Here is a 12,618-nt window from a genome sequence, read left to right on the forward strand (position 1 = left end):
CAACAGAGAGCCAGCTAAGCCTGGGTGGGGGTTTTCTGGGATTGCAAGGCTCAGGTTCGTACCTCAGCCTTGGTGAGCTGCTCCCGCAGCTTCTCCACCTCCTCGCGGAGCTCGCGGATGATGCGGGCGTTGGGGTCCTCGTTGACCACGGCGTGGTTGACGATGTTCTTGGCCCTGTCCGCGTAGCGCAGCGTCGACAGCGTCTCGTCGTAGTTGTCGGCCGCCGGGCTCACCGTGGCCACCATGGCTGTCTTGCTGTTGCCCCCGAGGCTGTCCTGGAAGGTTTGGGAGGGGTGGTTTAGAATCAATATTTTTATTTTGGTTTGTTGGGTTAAGAGTTTAAGCCGTGCGAGTTAAGAAAAGGTTGCGATGTTTCAATGTTTGTTTTTGAAAGCTTGCTTGGGAAATGTCACTCTTGGATTTCGACATTATTGGTTTCTTTCAACAGGAACCAAAAAAAGGCCTTGTTTTGGGCTTTACAGGGCTTGGTAAAGTATTCAAAGTTTTCTTTCTATGTTTTCTGCTTAGGTTTACAAACCAAAATGTAAACATTTCAGCACTGAGCTTCTCAGATGCCACTGAGGGAGCTCAGGAAAAACCATGATGAATTCAGATTATCTCATTTTAAAGACTAGAATACAGATGTCTTCAAGAAATAAATTACTGAGATATCTCTTCATAAACAATATAGCTGATTTTACTCCTATAAACATTCAGATTGGGGCCCTTTCCTTCCTCCCACTGGCACAACTCACAAATCTAAACTGAGTTATGTAAGAAATTACCCTCCTGGAATTTGGTTGAGAGAGAAGGGCACAAAACAAGGATGGAAGGAAGCAAGGAAGGAAGGATTCAATCTTTTTACTGACCAGAAGACGATGGTTTACAATTTCAGCCAAATATAGATACATGAAGATAAAATATTCTGGTTTAAATTTTACAGCAGATTTTTTTTTCTGTGTGGCACTTTGGTTTCTTTGGTTTGTCTGGAATTTTGGGGTGGGTTTTTGTTTGTTTGTTTTTAACCCAATATCCTTTTCTGAGACAAACCACGCTCTTAATTTTCATCTTCAATAACCCATGAAATGTAGGTCAGGCATTGCCATTAGAACAATCTGACTGCATTAGCTGCTTGTCAAACCATTTCAGTTCCAAAACACACGTGGAGCTTTCCCCAGCAATCATTAAAATGCCCCTTTAAGTATTTGCCCAATACTCTCCTTTTGGCTGCGTGATGCCTAAACCAGTTTGACAGGAGTCAGGCTGTTGGCAGCACTTGGCTGTCTCTGGTCATGCAAAAGGGCATGGAACTCATATGAAACATAAATCTCTGTATATTTATAGTGTTCAACACAGTCAGCACAGGCAGGTAAGTGTATTTATGCAGAAATCAGCAGCAGTTTGCTGACTGATCTCACCGTGACTTTACTCATCCAAGGATTAGCCAGTGTTTACTCCAAGTTAATCCATGCCTTGGGAGGGTCCCCTCTTTACCACAGACATGTTTTTTTTAACTGAAAACTTTAAGACTAATGAATCATTCCATGGGATTTCCTGGCCAAAAATTAGGAGTGATACCCTGCAACTGCAATCCCTGTTCAGCATAAAAAGCTGGAGTTTGGCAGGGAGCTGGCCAGGTACTCCCCTTCCAAATCCAACCTTAACTGTTTGCCCTTTGGAAATGTCCTTCTGCACAAATTAGCTCCAAAATAGGATGAATTCATTATTTGAATTGCAGCTCTGCTGTCGAGGCAGCTGAGAACACTGTAACAGTGATACATCAGAACCCACAATACACCCATTATAAACTGGGCAAAGTCCCTCTTGTAGCAATTCAAGCCCAATGCCAGACTGTCTGATAAAGTTTTATGTATAAACCCCATGTGCTGATTTCACTGGTTTCTTTAATGATAAGCAAGAAAGGTGAGAAATTAGCAAATCAGCCTCTCATTAGTGAAAAGAGTCTGTAAACCAGCCTGGCAAGGCTGGGTTTGCATGTGTTAGAGAGACAGAGTGGAAATAAAGAAGTTATTTCTAAGAATTAACTAGCTTTTTCTCCTCTAGCAGTAAGATTATTGTGAAAACAACTCAAAATGTAGAGCTCAGAAATTGTATTTTTAATAGCCGCCATCAGGCTTCTGATTAACACAGGAAAACAAGATGTTTGTGCCAATACAATTTGATTAAAACCAGAAGTTACAGAACTGACAAAGATATTTTGCTCCCTGCACATAACCTGAAGCCACTGCTCAAGCAATATTTTTCAAAATGGCACTTTTGTCTAAAATCCTCAACAAAATTAAGCAAAAAGTTTCAGATCTTGAGGTCTCCTGAACTGATTTCTCAAACTTGTGGAGAGATACTCTATGACAGATATTCCTGCAGTTAGAACACATTTAGTCTGCTTTGATATCATAATTACAAGTTGAAAGCCAGGGAGAAAGCTCAGCCCACTGTCATGGACATATTTTATGAAAAATCTTTTCGTTAGGATCTTTTCTCCTGAGAGGCCTCAGAAACTAAATTTATCTGCTGCTGTGGAATGCAACAGGTGCATCTTTGATTGGTCTCATGTGGTTGTTTCTAATTAATGGTCAATCACAGTCCAGCTGTCTCGGATTCTCTCGTCAGTCACAAGTTTTTATTATCATTCCTTGCTAGCTTTCTGATGAAATCTTTTCTTCTATCTTTTAGTATAGTTTTAATATATCATTTTCTTTTAATATAATATATATCATAAAATAATAAATCAGCCTTCTGAAACATAGAGTCAGATTGTCATCTCTTGACTGCAATTCAATCTCATGGCTTCTCCAAACAGGCCCCTTTAAGGGAATAAATCCCTTCTTTGATCTCTAATTAAAAAAAATATATATATGAATGTTCCCCTTTTCAAAAACAAAGCTTCAGTGAGAGCTTGTTTGTTAAAAAACCCCAAAAGCCCCCAAGCCTTGATGTTGGACACAAAGAGGGTTTGCCTGAAAGGAGGCAGAACAAAAGTGGGCTCTCGTTCCTGCGCCGCGTCCGGCCGGCGGCGTCGTGGCCACAATGCCTCAGACAGGTGCTGAACAGGAATTGCAGTCTGCTCCCTGGATTTGTTTAGAAATGGAGCAGCAGAACTAATTCCAGCAAGGCTGGAAATTCATCAGGAAGGTTTCCACCCTGCTCCAGCCACATCAGGAATCCAGAGCGCACCGGGGCGAAGTGAAGCTGCGCAGTGGCTTTGTTGTCAAATTGCAGAGAGCCAAAAAAATAATTTGTTTCTTCTAAATGAGAGTAAAAACTCAGTGTAAATATAGAGAGGCAAAGATGTATTTAAACACTGAAAAAACCTCAGTGCAAGAACACTGTGCTGTGAGAACTTGTTTTACTCAGACACTGTTTGTGTTGTGCCATTAAGATTTTTACATGGCTATTGGATATCCAGATCTGTTAGGGATAAATAATTTCACATGTCATGCTAAAAGGTCTATTATAAGGCAGCACTGAGAAAAATGAAGGTTTGTGTGTCAAGAGGTTACAGGAGCAGGGATTTTGTTTTACTTAAGCATTGAATTGAACTTGTTTTCAAACATCTGCAAGGAAAAATGTCATTTTTTTACATCTCCACACTTCTGTAAAATGTGCAAGTCACTTTGTCTTTTTCTTTCCACATGTGCAGTTAAATCCCAGGGATATGAAATTTAAACACTTAGAAACACTGCTAAGAAAGGGTGGGGAAACCAAGACAACAAAGTATAGCCAGATTGCCTACAAAAAAGTAAGAGGACAAAGAAAGGCTGGTGATGCCACAAATCAGTTTCTTCTCAGATTATTTCTTTCTACCAATAAGTATCTCAATTGCTGCTGGATAACAGCTAAACAGAGCACAAAGGGAAAAAAAAAGAAATTTGACTTACACAGATCTCATATTTAACAATTTGGGTTTCTTCATTTAGACTGTACACATGTTCATCCAAGTGCCATCATGAAACACTCCTTTTTCCCCCCAAAAAAACACCAAATAAGAGTTCTGCACAGTTCAGAAAATGATTTAACTGCTCATTTCACATGAACAGCATCTCTGAAGTCTCCTGACCTGTTCCTCAGACTGTAACTGGGATAATGCTCTGCAATTATACTCTGCTGACAAAAGTAAAATATCTTAGCAATTAAATTAGACAATTAGGAAAAGGTAATTGTCTTAATCAACATCTTCAGAGCCAAGCATACCAGGATGTAAAATCAGCTGTATGCAGAAATAACCCAAATTAAATTAGCCCCAAGGTTGTGTGTGAAGCTGTACTTACACTGACCCATAAAATATACACTGCTTTTAATTTTATTTTTGAAGTTCCTTAATCCTTAGGCCATTGCAGGTCAGCAGAAGACACATACTTAGTCTGCAGAGATATTAATGGCTTACATCCAGCTCATTTTCCAAAGACAATTATGGTTAACATCAAACCCAGAAAACAAGCAAAAAGCACAGAATTTTGATTTCATTCAATGAGACTCTTCTCCCCCTTTCCTCTCTTTTATTTCACTTTAAAAAAGAATATTAAAAAAAATCCCTTACTTACTTTAAGTAACCAAGTGAGCACAGAATCACGATATGGAACGAATTTGTTCTTGTTCTTGCCAGCAGCCTGATCTGCCAGGGCAGAAATAACCAGCCCCAGAGTTGTGAGGGATCTGCCCAGAGAACACAAACAGTCATTAACAAGGGTAAATATTCATAAGTCAAACGCATATTTAGACAGTGACTTTCTCTCTGAAAACATGCTCTGAGGAAAAAACTCCTCATTTAATTTTGATCGTTTCTTCTTCACAAAAGCACCACTCTTATTTTTTTTTTCAGTATGTTTTCAGTCTTAATAATCAGCTCCTCACAATGAAATTCATGGCAGCTGCAGGAACACAAATATTTTTTAAAAAGATGGAGATCTTATTCCCATATCTAAGAGTACTGCATGTTAAAAGGAGAATTAGAGAGAAGGAAAGGAGAAAAATTGACTACAAGAGCTTTGCAGAGGGAAGAAAATGAGAAAATTGACTACAGGAGCTTCAGACTGTTTTACAAGTAGGCTGTATTTAGCAGGAAATGGCGATGAAAAAAGGAAAACAAACAATTTCAAAGCCTTACTTGTTAATGTTGCTTCCTTCTTTCAGCCTGTCTCCTGCAGCACCAGTTTTAGTTGCCCTCTCACTACCTGCCAAGTCCACCAGGCTGAGCTTGCCCACCTTCTCACCTGATGTCTGGGGAAGGAACCAGAGAACAGCCCCTGTTAGGACACTTCAATCAAGTTACACTGTTTGATGTATTTTACAACAGGAATCAAACTTCATTTTTGGTGTAAGCTCTTGTTCCAGCCCCTCTGAGAATGGCTGGATTTGAGCAGTGTCCTGTGCTAAGTCACTACCTGCTGCTTCAGAAACAACAGGGAAGTCATGGATATTGTGAAACCAGGTACTCTGATATTTTCAAATATCTCAGAAATCTCAAGAGGAGAGCACACTAATGAACTGCTGAACCATGAAAAATTCAGAGTTAGGGCAAGGGAGTCACAAGCAGAGACATATGGTTCACAATCCCATCTTGAAAACAGTCTCCTAAAATCCTCAGATTTTATACCAGAGTTTCTTCTGTTTTCCAGTGACCAGGAATTAACCTGATGAGAAGCATGTTATAATTTACATAAATTATCACAATTGCAAAGTCTCCTTTATTCTCATCAGCCTCCCGGAACACGATCCCAGCTAAGTGAGTATTTAAACCTGTAATGCACATTTTGTTACAAATACTTTCACCTCATTTGACCCAAAATGACATTCTGAAACACTCCATGAACCCCCTAAATCAATCTGAAATTGAAGAGCCAACTGTCTTTGAGAACATCTTGCTCACATCACGTTCTTCTGCAGCATCTGCACCTCCAGCACCCCAGGATCCCAAATACAAAGTGCTGCATCCCCATAAAATGAACAGGATAATTAAAATCACTAAGTTCTCAAAAATTACACCCTAAACCTATCAAAATATGATGTGATCATGGAAAGTGCCATTTCCAGCACTGAAAAGACCAGCAGATAGGAGAACAGGGAAATCTGTTGCAGAAGTTCACACAGGGGTCACTGGAAGGTGCAGAGAACATGGAAAGTCACAACCACTGCATCCAGGCTGAGCAGGACCACACAAAAACCAGGTATGAAAAGCATGGACAAGAGCCACAGCAAAACTGGAATGAGAAAATATGGAAAAATCAAAAAAATCAGCACAGTATGATGCTGATTTGAAGTGCAAAGGGGAAAAAAATCCAAATAAAGAATGAGGAAAATTGTGTGGATCAGAAGATTGGTGGAAAATGAGAAATTAGGATGAAAAAAAGCCCAAATTCTCATTATACTTTCCAATATTTAGCCTCAGATTTGCTCTGTGGACACAAATTTCTCCAGGCTTTGAAAACATTAAAGAATTATCCAAGCACAGAATTTATCAATGAAGTTTAAAGATACTTCTTTCAATTTCAGTTTATCACCATTTTCTGTGAGGGACTAAATAATATTGAAATAATGTATTTCACGCACCCCTTCGAGGCCTATTTATGTATAAGGCAACATAAATTAAAATATTTGCAGCTTTAAATGCTTTATCAATATTTAATATTTACACATAAAATCATTAATGTCATTCAATGCAAAATATTTAATATTAGTATTTTTTTCAATTTAGAAAGTTGATAATTTAAACAAATTTGCATAATTTAGCGAGCTAGTAATTTATATCAATTTGCATTAAATAACCACATGAAGGGGATCACCAAAGATACACTAAAGTGTATTTCCATTTTTCACCTATTTTATATTTAGCCTGTACTACAAACTGCTGCTTCCAAAGAAGTGTTTCTTTTCCTGTAAAATACATTACAGCAAGAGACACATCCCAGCCTGATATTTGGAGCTTGCAGCTGGATTTTCTTACCCCTGATTGCACATCATAGAGGGTGTGGGTGAGGATGATCTTGAAGACTGCGTGGGACCGACTGCTCTCCTCGTTCATGTTGGTGGCAGCCACTGTCCGAGATTTGTTGCCCTCAGACATCAAGGACTCGATGTCCTAAATACAATTTTCACAGCCATGAGTATATCTGCATTGACATCCTTTTCAACTACCTCCAAAAATCACCTCATCTTGGTCAAATACAGCATTTTCTTGCTAAGCCTCCCATTTGTTTATTCAGGATTATATGAGGAAAAAAAAATCAAACTTTTTTGGCTCTAGAAACTCCACAGTGTCATGACTTCACCCACTCCTCACCCTAGATATTAAATTATCAACGAAAATAGTACACCTGGCTGCACAAAGCAACACTCAAAAGCAGAGAAAGAAGTGAGGAACAGCAATTTGTGTTTGAACCTTGTCACATTTTAGCCTCAAGTTGTCATGGTCTGAGGATCTGGAATACTGACAGAAGGCTCAGAGGTTTATAAAACAGAACCATGTTGAAAAGGACATTATATTCCTCCAAATTTTAAGAGCTTATTAAGTACTTTGATCTTTTGTGATGAGAAAGGTGCAGCTCCCCTGCTTTGGGGTTTCACAGCAATTGTGTAAAATGGTTAAAACCTTGGGGTCTTGGGCTAAACTTCTATTTCTGCATCTGTAGCTGGGTGATGCTAAAACAACTCAAATAAACAGTCAAACAAAGGACCAGCACAGACCACTGACTCCAAATTCTGGATTACAAAAAGCTGCTGGGCAACATGGAAAGGCAAAGCATGAAATGTGTCCTGTCTTAGCAGAAACCACCATGGAGAGCTGGATGAACACCTGGAGAAACTGCAATTGCACTGTTTTCATGTTTTGGTTAAGCTGACAGATTCCATCCCATATTTATCCATTTTCACCACAGTAAGTTAAAGCTCCTTAAAAAACAGGGCATTTTGTGCATGCACATATAAACATTTACTGTCCTGCAAGCCAGTTTCATGTGATGCTCTCAAGTATTTGCTTGGTAAACAACCACTAGTTTATAATTCCAGCGTGTGCTACTGGGAAAGCAAATTACTGAGTAGAGCATGACAGGCAAAAAGTGACACAGTGGGGCACTGAGAGCCTGTCTCTGCTTAATCCTGGGCCTGTAATTAATCACAGAACACTTTCTCATGACAGTCTGCACTCATCTTAATGCTGAGAGGAAATCTGTTCCATTCAGCAGCTGGATTACTTCCAGAATTACTGAGCAGCACAAGACGAAGGGAGTTTCTGCTCTCAGCCCTGTTCTCCCCAGGGATCACATCACAACAATCTGCAGCTCTCTTGCTCTAAGATTACTGATAAGGAGCATTTTAGTAGTTCTGTCCAGCTTAAGGGACAGCACCTGGGGTTTAGGATGTGAAGATAAGCCTTTCATAAAGTTGATCCTTACCTTGTAGCTAGCAACAGCTAGTTTGGATAGGCCATCTACGTAAGGGCCATAAACACTGTGTTCTCTAACCTTTAATGACTGACGGCTTCTGGTTGGGGGAAAAAAAAGGGATTTATAAGCACATGACCGACTTAAGACAACATTTACACAAAGTCCATTTCTCACTGACACATCTCAAACAGGATGGTCTCACAAATACCCACTGAAGCACAGAGCAAGGGCCAGAATGCAAACACAAAAAAAGCTTTGTAACACATAAAAAGCTGACACAGACAGTGTCGTCACTTCACAAAAGGTACATTTACTCCAGGCTTTTATTCTTGCTACTTTATTTTGATTTATAATGAGGAGATGCTGAGATCAGGAAGCAGCAAAAGCCATCCCAGGCAAATGTTTTAGATGGGATCCATTAAGGCAAACTGGTTATGTAAAGGAAGAGTGTAGGACAAATTCTACAGTGCCATTCACACACAAATTCCTCACCCTTTGGGGTCAAGGAGATCTCTGACTTTCTCATTGTAAATCTCCATGTAGGATACTTCCACTTTGAAACTCTGCTCTTCATTTTCTTCTTTCTGTGCTCTTTCAAAGAGTCCACTGCAAAGTCTAGGGATTAATCCAGGCTGATCAGCAGTACCCATCATGGTGTAGGATTTTCCAGACCCTGTGTGAGGGAAGCTGTGATTAGAGAACATGCAACAAAGGTTCCTGCTGTGCAGAATATTGATAGGAAATAAAAGAGGTTAATTTTTTTTTGCATTTTAGTAGAAGGTATTTGTTCCATTTTCTGCCTTAAAGTAACCCAAACACCACTGAGCTAAAGATTATTTTAATTAAAAGGAAAAGTAAAACAAGAAATTTGGTTGAGAGTGCTGGAGAACTTTTAGATAGATACAGCCTTACTGTAGATGACAAGCCACTAATGAGAAAACCCCTCATATTACTCTTTAAATATTACATTAAAATGACAATTCAAGATTATTTTAAGCACAGAGGCAGAAAATCTGAGCAATGCTCTGAGCTCAAGGACGATCATGGTCACGCCAAAGATTATCATATGAAGTGTGAGAAATAAGGGTAGCCAGCAGCAACAAAACCTTATTTCTCATCCTGCCCACCTCATATCTGATGTTACAAAAGAGGAAAACATTTCTTATCTACATTAGAAGGTATTTCTCCTCCAACAATGTCACAAGAGCCGTGGAAAGAACCAGAACACAACACCTTTGGAGGAAACATTTCTCCCTTACTCTGGGACTCACCTGTTTGCCCATAGGCAAAGATACAAGCATTGTAGCCTTCAAAGGCATTCTGAAGAATATTCTCTCCAAGGCACTTGAAAACAACATCTTGACCTAGAAAATAGAACCCACAAGCCAACACTGTAACACAGCAAGAGCTTTTTGTCCCTCAATTTGGATTCTTTCACAATTAGGTAGAAGCTCTGAGGGTTTTCCTGCTGTTGCTGCCTAAATCACATCCAGTGTTTGCTCCCTGGAAAGGAGCAGAAGATGTGCTCCAGATTTATGCTGCTGTAAAAATTAGGGGCTGGGATTATCCTGGAAATACCTGGATGTGCTTAAAGCAACATCTTATGAAGGTTCATACTCAGAAGTTTTATCAGCAGAGAATCTATGACCAACTGCAGAATTTAATCTGCTGGGGAATGACACCTCCTCAAAATATACTCAAGCTGTGCATTTTAATGACAGTCAGTTGATTTTAATCCAAGAAAATCAGCAGAGCACTGGAAAATTTTACTGTGTAAGACATTGGATATTATCATGAGGAGATTTTTGCAGAGAAGGAATCACAAGTATGTGGAAGATATGGATATTCACAGGGTACTTTGCACTGGCAAAAAGTAAGGTGTAACATTTCTTTTGTAATTGAACTTTGAGCTTTTTGGATTATTTTCCAAGCAGAGGAAGGAAGGCTTAAAATATCTGGGTAGTAACTTGAAGAAAATTTATTTTCAGAATTAATTTTATAACCCAAAAACCTCAAGTTTGAACAAGGCATGACAGAACTTTATGGACTGAAAAGTTGTCTCAAATAATGTTCCTTTAAGCTCTTCCTTTCTCTTATTGAAGTTCCTGTCTTTACAGCCAAATTCATGCTAAATTCCCCAGCAAAAGCACCAAGAACTGTGCCAGGCTCAGCTGGGGTAACACTTCCACTGTATAACAGACCAAAAATTCAGTTATATAGGCACCACCTTTAGTTTGAGAAACAAAATTTGTAACATTCCTATGTAATTTATATGGCTGAAAGTGTCACATTTTTCTCAGTGGCTTGATAGGCTATTATTCATTAGTTATTTGTTAAAGAAATTAAAAAGAAGTGTATGTGTCTTTGATTTTTCTTATGATTTTTATGAAATAAATATTAAGTTCAACTGATCCCAAATTTTAAAGAATAACAACTGTGAAAGGAATAAATTATAGGAGTGATAACTCCAAATACAGTTCATATTTTACCATAACTATATGTCAAAATGCATAAAAATAATACATAGTAAACTTTTAACTGAATACATTACACATTCTCACTAAAGCATCTGAATTCACATACACTCAAATGAAATGAGGTTTTTATTACTATTAATATTCCTTTATTAGGTTTTACTATGATGCCAAACTCCCATCAGCACTGAAAAACATGAAATTATACATAACAATGCTCCTCAAAAGAAATAAATTGGTTTGATGCATTTAAAATGAGGGAGTTGGAGCAGTATTTTAAATAAAGCATTTAAAATGAGGGAGTTAGAGCAGCATTTTAAATAAAGCTGTAAACAGGAGTAAAGCATCATTGTGCTGGGTTTCTCCACTCTCTGCACTGCAAAGGGGTGGCAGTGCCCATTGCTGCTGTCATCTTTAGAGAAAAGGAACTGGAATGATTGAAGATTTTCCCTTTTTTGACAGCAGCCAGTCATGTAAGGGACAGCACTTTGTGCCATATGGCCTGTGCCCTGCAGCAAGGACTGTATTTTAATCAGATCATTCCCACTTGGAGACAACCAAGCCACAGTAAATGTTATTACCTGCATATTTTTCTTTGACAGATTCATCCATAGACCAAAAGCAGTGATCATATGCAAACACCTGCAGGAGAACAACCAGGACACCTCAGAACAGCTACAGCCAAATCCAACACGTTATTCACAATCTGACATTCTGAACTCAACACACATTCCCACTGAATTCCTTATTTTCTAGCAGTTTGAAGCCTAAACAAACACTTCATTTTCCTGCATGCTTTTATTTGTTCCTTGTTTCTATTTGTTCCTTTCTGTGCCAACCCTACTCCCCACTCTCCACGTGCCAACCCAGTGGATGTCAAGGACCTCTCCATTTCTCCCTCCAAACCCATCCTTGCAATGCATTTTTCACCAGAGTTTCTCTTTTGCAAACTGACAGATGTCCTCTAGCTCTTTCTGCCTCCCATCTCTCCGTGCCTCTTGTCTGCATAAATTAAAAACAAGCCTTCGGGTAGGAAGCTCTTTCCATACAAGAGGAGTGTGTATTTATTTACATTCCATGACAAACCAAAGCAGTCATCAAAGTCTAATATTTGCAAGGAATAATAGAAAAAAAAAATCAGTTTTATCATGAAAAGAGCAGCACTATAATATTTTTAATAGAAAATTTTCAATTTTGCCATAAATCCATCGAAAGGTCCACAGGCACCTTTCGTCCTGAAAGATGACCTGAAATAATACAATGTGTATTTTGGGACAGATGTTTGCAAAAAACAGCTCCCCTGGGTATGTAACTGCAAGGAAAAATATTAATTAGGGTAATGTCTGACCTACATTCACAAAATTTATTCTGTAAGATGTAGGAAAAGGGAAGTGCAGTGTGGGGCTCTCTGCCTGAGGATTTCCCCTCTAAGCTTAATGGAAACTGCTCTTTCCCCTTTGGATAGCCTGCATTGTTACACTGCTGACTACCAACATTTATGAAAATGCTTAACATAGCAAAATCCTTGAAATTGAAATAATTTATCTTCAAAAATACATTGTTTCCCCCTCCATACTACACTGATGTACCAGCATCAAGAGATAAAGTAGTTATTTTATATCCTCTAACTGAGGAAACAACAGCTTGTGGATTAAAAATTATGGTGCTCTTTTTTTTTTTTTTTTTACTTTGAATTCATTTTACAGCTAAACATATTATTAAAGCATCCCAAGCCTTCAGAACAT

General features: G+C 38.8%; 1 protein-coding gene across 3 annotated transcripts in view; it reads right to left on the reverse strand.

The window, feature by feature from the left end:
* Window positions 1-12,618, reverse strand: part of KIF13B (kinesin family member 13B) — a 124,510-nt gene that overhangs the window by 61,920 nt on the left and 49,972 nt on the right. For 2 of the 3 annotated variants that reach the window (XM_077176486.1, XM_077176485.1), the window contains exons 4-11: window positions 11,455-11,515; window positions 9,671-9,763; window positions 8,892-9,072; window positions 8,409-8,496; window positions 6,962-7,096; window positions 5,126-5,238; window positions 4,563-4,674; window positions 63-275 (exon numbers count right to left, since the gene is read on the reverse strand). In XM_077176486.1, the coding sequence (XP_077032601.1) occupies window positions 63-275; window positions 4,563-4,674; window positions 5,126-5,238; window positions 6,962-7,096; window positions 8,409-8,496; window positions 8,892-9,072; window positions 9,671-9,763; window positions 11,455-11,515 (996 nt within the window). Of the gene's footprint in view, window positions 1-62; window positions 276-4,562; window positions 4,675-5,125; window positions 5,239-6,961; window positions 7,097-8,408; window positions 8,497-8,891; window positions 9,073-9,670; window positions 9,764-11,454; window positions 11,516-12,618 lie in introns of those variants that run through there. The other variant, XM_077176487.1, reaches the window with a different exon arrangement.

The sequence above is a fragment of the Agelaius phoeniceus genome, chromosome 3 (genome assembly GCF_051311805.1).
Source record: "Agelaius phoeniceus isolate bAgePho1 chromosome 3, bAgePho1.hap1, whole genome shotgun sequence".
Lineage (NCBI taxonomy): Eukaryota > Metazoa > Chordata > Aves > Passeriformes > Icteridae > Agelaius > Agelaius phoeniceus.